The sequence below is a fragment of the Carcharodon carcharias genome, chromosome 17 (assembly GCF_017639515.1).
Source record: "Carcharodon carcharias isolate sCarCar2 chromosome 17, sCarCar2.pri, whole genome shotgun sequence".
Taxonomy (NCBI): domain Eukaryota; kingdom Metazoa; phylum Chordata; class Chondrichthyes; order Lamniformes; family Lamnidae; genus Carcharodon; species Carcharodon carcharias.
This window is the reverse complement of record NC_054483.1, coordinates 50,620,469-50,634,622: the sequence shown is the minus strand read 5'-3', so window position 1 is coordinate 50,634,622 and position 14,154 is coordinate 50,620,469. Positions and strand designations below refer to the sequence as shown.

The window sequence follows — 14,154 nt, the reverse complement described above, 5'->3', positions numbered from 1 at the left end:
GCGCACCTTAAATTCTGGCCTCTTGAGCATCCCTAGTTTTAAATTGTCCACCATTAGTGGCTGTACCTTCAGCTACCTGGACTCTAAACTCTTGAATTCTCTGTCTACACCTCGCCGCTTCGCTACCTCACATTGCCCCTTTAAGACACTCCTTAAAACCTACCTCTTTGACCCAGATTTTGGTCATTTGACATAATATCTCCTAATGTGACTTGGTGTTGGTCTTTGTTTTATACTGCTCCTGAAGCACCTTAAGACATTTTATGACATTAAAGTTCCTTTATAAATACAAATTGCTGTTATGTACATAAGAACTTTGAATCACCATTACTGATTTCTCCAAACATATGGTTGCAGCAGCAATCTCCAAACTAATTTAAGCTACTTTTCTAAAGTTCATATTTTTGCCCCATTTTGCAAGGTTTGCGAAAAACCAAACTACAAATTGAACACTATGTCTTCTGCCAATGCCATTGTTGATGCCAATTTTCAATGATGCAGTCCTGTTCAACTTTCCTTATTGGTCAATAAAGCTAAGCAGCTTTAGAGAATAGAGAGATTAGGGCACAAGTGGAGGAAAGGCCTACTACCTGGTGCTTTATAACCAAGAAAACAAGTTTGGTGCACAAAATGTTCAGCAAAATCATCCCCCATCCCTAAACTAACACAAATTGGTCTGAGAGAGTGATCTTCAGGCCAAGGGTGCACAACAGTCGGAAAGGGAGCTCTCGCCAGTCATTGCCTACAGGGGAGTCTGGGGTTTTTGGGGAAACAGGAAAGAGTTTGCCCAGGGCAAGCCTGACCTGGAAAGTGGGTGCCACTGGCAGAGGGGAAGGCAAAATGAAAGCTGCACAGTTGTAACTTTTTACTCTCTGGAAGTCAGCTGCCAGTGACCCGATTCCCTTCTAGTTAGCAGCCATGCTTGGGGATATCCTGCCCTGTTGCCTTGTGCTCCGGGCCACATTCGACCTCTGAACTTCCCCCAGAATCTGCGCTTTGTGACATGCAATCTCTCTTCACCCAGTAGTTTCCACCTTCTGATGCCACAGCCAAGAAAGCCACATATTGAACACATTGCACAGGCAGCCAGGGCAGGCACTCTGTGCACACACAATCTCCCACTACTAGAAACAATAGCAAATCTGTTCCCATTCTGTTGCTGCGTTCGGAAGCTCAGAGTCACGTTGTTTCGTTTTGAAATGTTTACAACAAATGTTTACTTCAAGCATACCTTTGCCATAACTACGAAAATGGGGAGGCAGAAGTTGGAGAAATATTTCAAAGGGCAGAATTCCGGAATCAAAAAGTCAGAATTCCACTAAACGGCGGAGATTTTTCATCCCTGACAATATCCTCCAGCCCCACAATTCTCTAGGATGTCTGCACTCTTAATTCTGGCCTCAGAATTTTATTTGCTCTACCATTGATGGCCGTGCCTTCAGCTGCCTAAGTACTAAGCTCTGGAATTCCCTGTTCTAAACCTCTTCACCTCTCTACCTTTCTTTTTTCCTTCAAGGCAATACTTAAAATCTACCTCTTTGACCATCTGCCCAAATATCTTCCTATGTGAATCAGTGTCCAATACAGATTCATAATGCTCCTGTGGAGCAACCTTGGAACTTTTCATGTTAAAGGTGTTATGTAAATACAAGTTTCTATTGCTCTAGGGCTCCTAGATGCCAGATTCAATCAAATGCTGCCTCGATGTCAAGAGTCAAGGGTAGCCACTTTCACCTTGAGTTCAGCTCCTTTGTCCATGTTTGGACCAAGGCTGTAATGAGGTCTGGAGCCGAATGGCCCTGACAGAACCCAAACTGAGTATCGGTGAGCAATTTTTTGTGACTAAATTGATTATTACTGAATAAGTCTCATCACTTTGTTGATGATCGAGAGTAGACTGTTGGGGCGGTAATTGGCTGGGTTGGATTTGTCCTGCCCATACCTGGGCAATAATCCACATTGTTGGGTAGATGCCAATGTTGTAGCTGTACTGGAACAGCTTGGCTAGGGGCACGGCAAGTTCTGAAGCACAAGTATATTGCTGGAACAGTTTCTTACTATCATGTGGAATGAATCGAATTGACTGAAGACTGGCATCTCTGATGCTGCGGACCTCAGGAGGAGGCCAAGATGGATCATCCGCTCGGCACTTCTGGCTGAAGATGGCTGCAAATGCTTCAGCCTCACCTTTTGCATTGATGAGCTGGACTCCCCTTTCATTGAGCTTGGGGATATTTGTTGAGCCTCCTCCTCCAGCTAGTTGTTTAATTGTCTACCATCATTCACAATTGGATGTGGCAGGACTGGAATTTAGATCTGATCTGTTGCTTGTGGGATTGCTTAGCTCGGTCTACTGCATGCTGCTTATGCTGTTTGGCATGCATGTAGTCCTGTCTTGTAGCTTCACCAAATTGACACCTCACTTTTAGGTATGCTTGGTGCTGTTCCTGGCATGTCCTCCTGCACTCTTCATTGAACCAGGGTTAATCCCCTGGCTTGGTGGTAATGGTAGATTGGGGGATATGCTGGGCCATGAGGTTACAGATTGTGCTTGAATACAATTCTGCTGTTAATGAAGGTGCACAGCACCCCATGGATGACCAGTTTTGAGTTGTTAGATCTGTTCAAACTCTATCCCACATACCACGGTAGTAGTGTCACACAACATGACGCTGTCCCAATGTGAAGATGAGACTTTTGCCTCCACAATGTGATGGTCATTCCTACTGATACTGCCATGGGCAGATGCATTTATGATAGATTGCTGAGGACGAAGTCAAACAGGTTTTTCCTTCTTGTTGGCTCCCTCGCCACCTGATGCAGACCCAGTCTAGCAGCCATGTCCTTTAGGACTCGGCCAGCTAGGTCAGTAATGGTGCTACCGAGCCACTCTTGGTGATGGACATTAAAATCCCTCCAGAGCACATTCTGTGCCCTTACCACTCTCAGTGCTTTCTCCAAGCGGTGTTCAACATGGAGAATTGCATCAGAACACAACAGAAAAAGTTTCAAGACATGGTCTTTTAACGTGGGGAGGGAGCAGACACTTAATTAGTTCCTGCAGATGGTAGTGGATGTTTGGGATGAGCAACTGATGTGAAATCCAAGGTAAAAGCAGGATTGTGTGCACAACGTTCAGTTTAGCCAAGGACTCTAACGTTGGGAACAGGTATTGATCAGTGGGGAACGGGCACTGCGGCAAGGCGGCAGTGACTAAAAGCTTGGTGAGAGCGGAAGAGGGTGATTGCAAAGCCTGGTCTCTCGAAGAGAGAAGACACGGAGGCAAAGGGATGCAGAAATGATCAGGGTTAGAGGCAGCAAGGCCATGGAGGGATGTACTTAGACAGGGGAAAGTTTCAGCTGAGAGCTCACTCCTGGGTGGAGCTGGCGTCCTCTCTGGGTGACGGTGACTCCAGGTACACCCAGATCCGCAGCTTTTTGTATTGCTACCGTCTGCACACAGCCCAGGCCGCAAGTACAGTCCGGGGAGGGGAAGGGACCTTGGGAGGGTTTAAATAAACTGTTCCCGGTTGATACAGCACCACGGGCGGGGCAAGAGCACTGTTTTCAGCGGGGCTCCCACCACACCGTCCCGAGCCCGCCACTCACCCTGGGGTCGCTGCCCATCGCTCACCCACTCGCTGTCTCCCCGCAGCGCCGGACACCTGCGCTCCCGGGTTCACGTCAACGTTCGAATCTGGCGCGCCTCCGCCCCACAGATTTCGGGAGCGCGCGCGCGCCACAGCAGCCAAAAAAGGGCGGAGCGTGCAACGTGTTGGCTGAATTAGGACAGTTTCACCCCTCAAATAAATGGACGTTTTCCGCTCATTTATTTATTTTGCAAATAGCTTATTGCAGACGACCCTCCTATTCCGCAAGAGGCTTGGGATGGGGGAGATGGTCATTTACTGACGCTGAAAACTGATCCCTCCATTTGCAAGAAGGCTGTTGCGGGACAAAGTCAACCTGCTCCATTGCGGCAAGACAGTGACCGAGCTGCATGTGTCAGCAAACTGGGCGCCAGGCGATTAACCTCTATCCTTTAATGCCACTGTAGGTTGAATGATGCAGTCTACTGTTTTAAATGATTGCTGTATATTTATACATGAGATGGGGGTGGCGTGGAGGGGTTTATTTTATGAGGAAAGGCTTGACAAGCTGGGCCCATTTTCATTGGAGTTTAGAAAAATGAAAGGTGATCTTATTGAAAAATGAGATCCGGTGGGGACTTGACAGAGTGGATGCTGAAAGGATGTTTACCCTCTTGGAGGAATCTAGAACAAGGGGACACAGTTTAAAAATAAGGGGTCTCCCATTTAAGATGGAGATGAGAATTTGTTTCTCTCAGAAGGTTGTGAATCTTTGGAATTGTCTTCTCCAGAGAGCAGTGGAAGCAGGGCCAAATGAATATTTTCAAGGCAGAGGTGGATAGATCTTTATAAAAATAAAAAAACTGCAGATGCTGGAAATCCAAAACAAAAACAGAATTACCTGGAAAAACTCCAGGTCTGGCAGCATCGGCGGAGAAGAAAAGAGTTGACATTTCGAGTCCTCATGACCCTTCGACAGAACTTGAGTTCGAGTCCAAGAAAGAGTTGAAATATAAGCTGGTTTAAGGTCAATATTGTTGTTGACATCTTTTGATGATCTGCTTCTATCACTGCTTGTTTGTCCCTGCAACCACACCCCCCCTCCACTTCTCTCTATCTCTCTCTCTCTCTCTCCGCCCCCCCTCACACACCTTAAACCAGCTTATATTTCAACTCTTTCTTGGACTCGAACTCAAGTTCTGTCGAAGGGTCATGAGGACTTGAAACGTCAACTCTTTTCTTCTTCGCCGATGCTGCCAGACCTGCTGAGTTTTTCCAGGTAATTCTGTTTTTGTTGTGGATAGATCCTTAACTAACAAGGGAGTCAAAGGATATCAGTGTAGGCAGGAATGTGGAGTTGAGGTCGCAATCAGATCAGCCATGATCATGTCAAATGGTGGAGCAGGTTTGAGGGGCCAAATGGCCTACTCCCCTTAAATCGTATGCTCAAATGTGTGTAAGAATGCATGCAGCTAGCACTGGTCTGTGCTGTTCATTGGCTTCACCCATGAAGAGGTGGGGGGCTTATGGGAAATGCAGAATGCTACTTAAAGGAAGTCAGCACCAATTGTCAATGTGGTGCATTGTGATTATTACAAGTGTGATGGAAATGGCTGAATCCGGGAGAGAGTGTGTACTAAGGTTTTCTGACAGTGCACCGGAGGTGTTGGTGCAGGAGTTTGGGAGCAGGAAATCTTGGTGTTATACCATGTCAGGGCACAGGAGGTGAATGTGAAAATTGTGACTCCATGTACTTGGATACATTGTTTGAAAAAGGTTCAATGATCTGATAAGAATTATCAAGGTAAGATCCATCTTCAGTGGTTTAGCTGCAGCACTAATTTCATCACCTGCTAAATTCATTCCCCACCCAGCTACAGTTATTACTGAATAATTCATTTGATAAACCTCAGGCACTCAGCTGTAGAAAAATCACACCGATATCACCGAGGCATATTGCAAATCACTCACTGTGGGAGCTGGGATAAATAAATGTCAAAGTAAATTCATGACCAACACAGAGGAGCCACAGAACCAGAGGCTTTTAAGGAAAATATATGAGGCATGTGTATATATGTTACTCTTTGTTTGTTTTGTATTTTTAGAATCTGATTGGAGGTAAGGGAGCACAAGCATCAGGAAGAGAGATATAGCATAAAACATATAGCATAAAATGTATAGCATAAAACATGTAAGATGTTAAGGGGACTTGACAGAGTGGATGCTGAAAAGATGTTTATACCCTTGAGGGAGAGCCTAGAACTAGGGGACACAGTTTAAAAATAAGAGGCCTTCCACTTAAGATGGAGATGAGGCGAATTTTTTTTCTCCCTCAGAGGGTCATTGGTCTGTGGAATTCTCTTCCTCAGAGAGCAGTGGAGACTGGGTCATTGAACATTTTTAAGGCAAAATTAGATTATTGACTAACAAGGGAATGAAAGGATATAGGGGGTAGGCAAGAAAATAGAGCCTAGGTGATCAGATCAGCCCTGATCTTACCAAATGGTGGAACAGGCTTGAGGGACCAATTGGCCTACTCCTGCCCCTAATTCGAATGTTTGTATTGAGAGATGGTGCAGGGGGGAGGGCTTTAGATTCCTGGGACATTGGGATTGGTCTTGGGGGAACTGGGACCTGTACAAGCTGGACAGGTTGTACCTCAACAGGGCTGGGACCAATATCTCGACAGGGAAGTTTAGTAGTGCTGCTTGGCAGGCGGATGAGAACCTGAGCGTGGATTCAGAAAGAAGAGAAGCAAAGAGGGCAGCAAATTAATAAGTGAGGATGGAAGGTCAAGGGATCAAACATACAAATTAACTGATCAGTGGTCTATGCATCAATGCGAAAGTCTTGTGAATAAGGCAGGTGAGCAGAGGGCACAAATAGACAATTTGAAAGAATGATATCATAGCTATTACTGAAACATGGCTTCAAGAGGGGCAGGAATAGAAGCTCTGTTTATAAGGTTTTCATAGGATAGAGAGGAGTGGTTTAAAAATAGAGTGCGGATTGCAATATTAATTAAGGAAACAATCACAGCTGTGATATGCTAGAAGGAGCATCAAGTGAAGCTTATGGGTTGAACTGTGGGGTGAAAAAAAAAGTGGCAATCACACTGCTGGGAGCATAATATAGACCCCAAATAGTCAGCAGGAGATAGAAGAGCAAATAGGTGGGCAAACTGCTGAAAATTGCAAAAACAAAAAGGCAATGATAGCAGTTTTCAACTACCCTAATATTAACTGAGAGAAATACAATGTAAAAAGGTAGCGAAGGCACAGAACTCCTAACATGTACCCAGGAGAGTTTTTTAAGCCAGTATGTAGCAAGCAAAGCAAGAGAAGAGACAGTTCTAGACTTAGTTTTAGGGATAGAGAATAATTATAAGAGGCTGGAAGGGGTATTGCTGGAAGAGCATTTAAGTGGTAGTGATCATAATTCAGTTAGATGAACATTGTTATGGAAAAGGACAGCGAGAAACCAAGAGTATACGTTCTCCATTGGGGAAAAGCCAATTTTAGTAAACGGAGATGTGAAGTGGATATTGTTGTATTGGACAAGTTGGTATTGCTGAAAAAAAGGAGACATGCTTTTAAAGCTTTTTGCCTTGCAGTCATCAGGACAGTTTCACTAGAACACCACAATGCTGCTAACTCAGTTTAAAAAGGGACAACAAATTTCAATTGTCCATTGATCACTGCCCTTTAAAGTGAATCTTTTCACAAGTCCCTGTCTGGATCTTTTTCCTCTTGGGATTAATTTTGAATAGAAATATCATTTTCATATATTCCGTTTGTTTTTAATATTGTCATGGCCATGATTGGTGAAGCTGGCCTTTGTTGCCATCCTTCACATTCCCCTAAGCAGGTCATGATGGGTCAACTGAGTGGCTTCTTGGATCCTGTCAGAGAGCAGTGTGTGGGACTGGAGTCACAATAAGTCAGAGTAGGTAAAAATGGAAGCTTTTCTTCCCCAAAGAAAGTATCTCATTTAGATTTTTATGACAATCCAATAGTTTCATGGTCACTTTTACTGATACCAATGCTTTATTGCCAGTTTTTTAAAAACTGAATTATAGTTCTCATACTGTCATGATGGGACTTCAGCTTGCATTCTCTGAGGTCCTTATTTCAAGATTCTGGAATACTAGTCTCCAGTAACATAACAGAAGCTCCCGTCATATCCCTAGTGGCCGAATTTACTACTAGCAGAAAGGCACAAGTGGTCCCTGGAAGAGGCAATTACCATCTCCAGGCTTGGGACCTTTGGTAATAGCCCTGAGCTTCTTAACCCATCTCAGAAACATCAGGTTATAGCCCCGATTTACCAAATGGACATATTGAACTTTTAAGTAAGACAAACGTTTTTTAACAAAAGGACATACAAGCAAAAGCTGGCGGAGACTGTAAAGTAACCGCTTGCTGGAAAATTTCTACGTGGATTACACTTGACCAACTAATCCAGGGAAAATGGAATGTCGCACTAAAAGGTGTCAAGGCCTACTTCAGACAGACACTTCAAAGGAAGAGATGCAGTATAAAAACTGAACTGTAATCTCCTGTGGTTGTGGGGATAATGGAGGCTGATTACCATCTCAGCAGAAACCATCTCCTGTGAGTTATACCTCAGACTGGGGACATGATGTGAGTTGAAAGTTTCTGGGCGAAAGACATGTTTGTTTTCTCCTTCCAGGAAAGCACAAGAAAAGGGGCTAAAAGCCAATTGCAACCCTGTTCTATATGTGCTAGTCTATTGTTCTAGTGTGTGCTGTGCCAGTGTATGCTGTGAAGATCACAGCTGAAGAACATCAACTAGGCATTTCTGCACTTGCAGGTAAAAAATGTCTCTCTCCGATTGCTGGAAGCAAGTCATAAGTCAGTAAAGCCACAGTTTGAAAAGGAAACAGGACAATTCCTTTCAGCTAACCTGCAAAACCAAAAATCTCCAAATCAACTGCATAACTGTCAAAGTCAGCTCTACTGGAATTACCCAACTTAATGGCCAGAATGTTTCACCATCTACTCCTCACAGACAAGCCAAAGACTGATTTGTGTATCTTTTTAACTTTTGTTTCTGGACTCACTCCTCATCTCCAACCTGTGTGTATGTGTGTTGTGTTTTTATTACTTTTCCTCATGTTCTAGTAGCTAATACTCTTTATTTAACTCAAGAAAGCCTGGTTAAATTGGCTCCTTTTAAAACATAAATACATTTGGACTGGGAAAAGGTATCCATGAAGGAAGGGATCCTTTTTAAATTAACCTTGTTGCAACCAACCAAGAGTGTTCAATAAAGAAGGGGAGCTGGTTCATCCCTCCTCACCCAGGAGCATAACAACTTGGGGTACCTCTTCTGGGGACCGGCTGTAACAGTTTGCATGGTATGAAATGCAACGGGAGCATTCCTAGGAGGTCAAATGATTTGAACACACCATTATATCAAAAACAAGTTGTCCCTTTATGTTGTGCTGGGCTTTTTAAAAATTTCTTCCTCCTCTGCCTAGTGCTTTGAGACATTTTGCTACGTTAACGACCATTAACCATTGATGCAAGTTGCTGGTACTTATTTAAAGGCCATAATGCCAATAATGCAAATGTGGGCACTGGTGAACTGTTAAACAATACTAAACTCTCAATTTATTTAATCTAATTTTGTCCCATTCCTTTCCATGGAATGGAAATTTGCTCAGGTAAAACTTGTTCTGATTGTAAACTTTTCTTCTCTTGTTAAGACTGCCACGCTCATCTCTAAAATGCTGCGACTATTTGGCTTCAGGCAGATCCATCAATCATCCAGCATGCTTCGTAAATTGTATTACGCAGGGCCCAAACACCCTGTGTATACATATAAAAAAAAGACAGGAGATATGAATTTTCTTAAATCACCGATTTCTTTTCTCCAAATTAGCATAAAATAATATTGTGTACACTTATCAAAGTGTACAGGTTCTGTTACATATAGTAGACCGAGATTTAACACTTGAGAGTCGATTATTCATTCTGAGCAACCTTGCCTGCTTCTGGGTGTGCAGTTCTCAAATATCTGCTTGCCATTGAATGGGACAATTATATCCCTGGCTGGCCAAGTTCCCTACCAACCGCAAGCACTGGTGAAGTCAGCTTCTTGTTTCACTGGTATCAAGCCTCTCTTCCCGTTGTAGTTTACATATTCTAATCCCATTGCTGTCTTTGCTGTTTCAACAGAATTGTAAACCTATTTGTTGAATCATGTTGCCTCATCACATGACAGAGAGGAATCTTACAAAAACCTGCTAAATATTCACCTGCGCAGGAAGAAGAGTAGACCATTTGGCTCCTTGAGCTTGCTCTGCAATTCGATTAGATCATAGCTGATCTGTATCTTAACTTCATCTACCCACCTTGATTCTGTATCCATCAACATCTTTGCCTAACCAAAAATCAATCCATCCCCATTTTGAAATTTTCATTTGACCCTCAACCTCAACAGCTTTTTGAAGAAAGAGTTCTAGATTTCCATTACCCCTTTTGTGGGAAAAGTACTTCCTGATTTCCAAATGGCTGAGCTGTAACGTTTTAAGATTGTGGGCTGGATTTTCACCCAAGAGGTGGGTACGCAGGAGTCAAGAAATTTCCTGGCCCACTTTGGGAGGAAGTACCTGCAAATGTGGGGTTTTCATTTGGAGGTTGTGGGGGAGGGAGTACATGCTGGAGTCAGCCCTACTGCACCCCTGAAAGAGTTCGGAGGCAGCCACAGGGGCTTCCAGGTGTGGAGGCAGGCTGTTTAAAAAGCCCATCTCAGTGTTCTGGGACTTTGTTCCAGTTATGATAAAATCAATAGGACAAAAAAAAGCCACCTATCCCTCACCCTTCACACCCCATCACCCCCCACACTCTGCCCATGCCCCATTCATGCCAACTCATGCCACATGCGCCCCACTCACCTGCCAAGGCCTCAAACCCTGCATGCCAACCTATGCTCTCTACCTACCCCCATGGCACCTCATAGCCTCCATGCCAACCTATGGCACTTCCATGCCCATTCACCCTGTTGTATACAGAAACACTGAACCTGTAGTAACAATAGCACATGTAAAAGATTTTAAAACCTAGTTATTTATTCATAACTTCCTACTTTCTTTGAAAAAGAACTGTTTTTACTACAGCTCATAAATGTGTCAAACATCCAGACCTAGATCTGAAACTGCAAGCACTTGACACCCCCTTTTCTTGTGCAAATAAACATTGTGCAATGGACAGAATAGATCACAGAGAAAGAGCTGTCAATCAAGCAATGTTTTCGCTGGTGCACAGCTGTTTAAACAGACTAATGGATATCTGGGCTCTCAGCTGAACCTCCTTAACATTCTTATTACCAGAAAGTTCATTATTAAAAATCATCATTATCATTATCTGCAGCATATGTTCTCTGCAATGTGCTGTAATCTCCCTTGCATTAGTAGTCAGAAGAAAATAATGGCACTTTTTATTTATGTTTTCCCCATTTCAATAGATATTGGTCCCCTACCTTGTGTGTAAAAACAATAACGATGGGTAATTATATCAAGTGATTTCAACTTTCCCAACATTAGTTGGGATGGACTTGGTGTTAAGGGCTTGGATGGAGTGGATTTCTTGAAATGTGTACAGGAGAGCTTTTTAGGTCAGTATGTGGAGGGTCCAACAATGGCCGGCGCAGTGCTGGACCTATTTCTGGGGAATGAAGCTGGACAGGTGGCTGAGGTGGAGGAGCATTTTAGTGATAGCGACCACAATATAGTACAATTTAAGCTTGTTATGGACAAAGAAATAGACAAGTTGCGAAAAAATGTTTTGGATTGGTGGAGAGCGGATTTTAGTAAAATAAGGCAGGATCTGGCCAACATAGACTGGGAACAGCTACTTGTGGGGAAATCTACAGAAGAGCAGTGGGGGGTGTTCAAAAAGGAAATGGGGAGGGTACAGGCTCAACATGTTCCCTCTAGGGTGATAGGAAGGAGTAACAAGCCCAGAGAACCATGGATGACCAGAGATATTCAGGATACGATGAGAAGGAAAAGAGAGGCTTTTAGCAGATACAAGGGGAGCAAATCAGCAGAGGCATTAGTAGAGTACAGAAAGTGCATGGTGGAGCTTAAGAAAGCAATTAGGAGAGCAAAGAAGGGATATGAGAAAGCTCTGGCTGGTAAAAGTAGGGAAAATCCCAAGATATTCTATAAGTATATCAGTGGGAGGAGGATAACCAGGGAAAGAGCAGGGCCCATTAGGGACCAAGGGGGCAATCTATGAGTGGAGCTAGAGGACATTGGTAGAGTGTCGAACGAATACTTCACATCTGTCTTCACCCAAGAGAATGAGGATGAAGACATGGAACTCGGGGAGAGAGACTGCGAGGTTCTTGAGCAAATTGATATGGGGAGTGACAAGGTTTTGGAAGTGTTGGCAGGCTTAAAAGTGGACAAATCTCCAGGTCTGGATGATTTGTGTCCCAGACTACTGAGGGAGGCAAGGGTGGAGATTGCAGGGGCTCTGACCCAAATTTTTAATTTCTCTCTGGCTATGGTGGAGGTGCCAGAGGACTGGAGAACAGCTAATATGGTTCCACTATTTAAGAAGGGTTATAGAGATAAGCCAGGGAACTACAGACCAGTGAGTCTCACGTCAGTAGTAGGGAAACTATCAGAGAAAATTCTGAAGGAGAGAATCTATCTCCACTTGGAGAGAGAAGGTTTGATCAGGGATAGTCAGCATCGCTTTGTCAGAGGGAGGTCATGCCTAACAAATTCGATTGAATTTTTTGAGGAGGTGACCAGGTGTGTAGATGAGGATGGTGCAGTTGATATAGTTTATATGGATTTCAGCAAAGCTTTTGACAAGGTCCCACGTGGGAGACTTATAAAGAAGGAAAATGCACATGGGAAATAGGGTAATTTGATAAGGTGTATTCAAAATTGGCTTAGTTGTCGGAGACAGAGGGTGATGACAGAAGGCTGCTTTAGTGACTGGAAGCCAGTGTCCAGTGGCGTACCACAGGGATCTGTGCTGGGTCACCTATTATTCGTCATTTATATAAATGACAGATATGGCTATGTAGGGGGTAGGATTAGTAAGTTTGCGGATGACACAAAGATTGGCTGGGTGGTTAACAGTGAGGTTAAGTGTCTTGGGCTGCAGGAAGATATAGACAGGATGGTCAAATGGGCAGATAAGTGGCAGATGGAATTTAACTCTGAAAAGTGTGAGGGGATACACTTTGGAAGGAGTAATTTGACAAGGAAGTATTCAATGAATGGCATGACAATAGGAAGTTCTGAGAAACAAAGGGACGTTGGCGTGTGTGTCCATTGATCTCCATTGAAGGTGGATGGGCATGTTAGTGGGGTGGTGAAAAAGGCATATGGGACATTTGCCTTTATCAATCGAGGCATAGATTGCAAAAGTAAGGAGGTCATGTTAGAGTTGTATAGAACCTTGATGAGGCCACAGCTGAAGTACTGTGTGCAGTTCTGGTCGCCACATAACAGAAAAGATGTGATTGCACTGGAGGGAGTGCAGAGGAGATTCACCAGGATGTTGCCTGGGATGAAACATTTAAGTTAGGAAGAGAGGTTGGATAGACTTGGGTTGTTTTCGCTAGAGCAGAGAAGACTGAGGGGTGACCTGATCGAGGTGTACAAGATTATGAGGGTCATGGACAGGGTGGATAGGGAGCAGTTTAGTTGAAGGGTCAGTCACGAGGGGACACAAGTTCAAGGTGAGGGGTAGGAGGTTTAGTGGGATGTGAGGAAAAGCTTTTTTACCCAGAGGGTGGTGATGGTCTGGAATCCGCTGTCTAGGAGGGTAGTGGAAGCAGGTTGCCTCACATCCTTTAAAAAGTACCTGGATGAGCACTTGGCATGTCATAACATTCAAGGCTATGGGCCAAGTGCTGGTAAATGGGATTAGGCAAGTAGTTCAGGTGTTTCTCACGTGTCGGTGCAGACTCGATGGGCCGAAGGGCCCCTTCTGCACTGTGTGATTCTGTGTGGAAGACAGCACTGCATTCTATGTTCATGAAAGTGGGTGAGAAATCACTGGAGGCCTTTAATACTGCAAACCTGCAGCTAGTTTGAAGGTGTTGTGATTTCCTCTCCAGGAACTCATCTGGTACTTTCCTTTGACAATTTGGTCAAATAGAAACTTTTCACAGGAAAGTGGATGGGTCAGTGAGTGGGGACTGGGTGCAGTGGAAGAGATTTGCTCCCAGAAATTTTAAAGAGGAATTAAATTATAATGAAAGCAATATTGGGATAGATTTTCAGCTTCATCACCTTGGCTGTAATCTAACAGTTTGAGTCATCTGTTAACTAAAAAACCTGCCTAATTTCCATTCCATTAATTTCAGTGATTGGAAAGACAGCAATCAATTCAAAAGAATTACTGAGAAAGTGAGAAGACAGTTTGAAGGAACTTTATTCCAGAGAGTTGTTGGAACAGGAACTAGCTGATGCTGGGACTACTGCATCAGTTAAGGGAAAATAAGTTAAATATTTGAAGAAGAGGAAGTCTCTGGGGAGAGTATGAGGCACTGGGGCTATCCTTGAATT

General features: G+C 43.8%; 1 protein-coding gene across 2 annotated transcripts in view; it reads right to left on the bottom strand.

Annotated features, from left to right (window-relative positions):
• The window catches only part of LOC121289897 (rhotekin-2-like), a 55,862-nt gene extending 52,159 nt beyond the window's left edge, over window positions 1-3,703 (bottom strand). For both annotated transcript variants that reach the window (XM_041209849.1, XM_041209850.1), the window contains exon 1: window positions 3,610-3,703. In XM_041209849.1, coding sequence (XP_041065783.1) covers window positions 3,610-3,627 — 18 coding nt within the window. In that variant the 5' untranslated portion in view covers window positions 3,628-3,703. The remainder of the gene's footprint in view (window positions 1-3,609) is intronic.
• Between the last annotated feature and the right edge of the window lie 10,451 nt (window positions 3,704-14,154).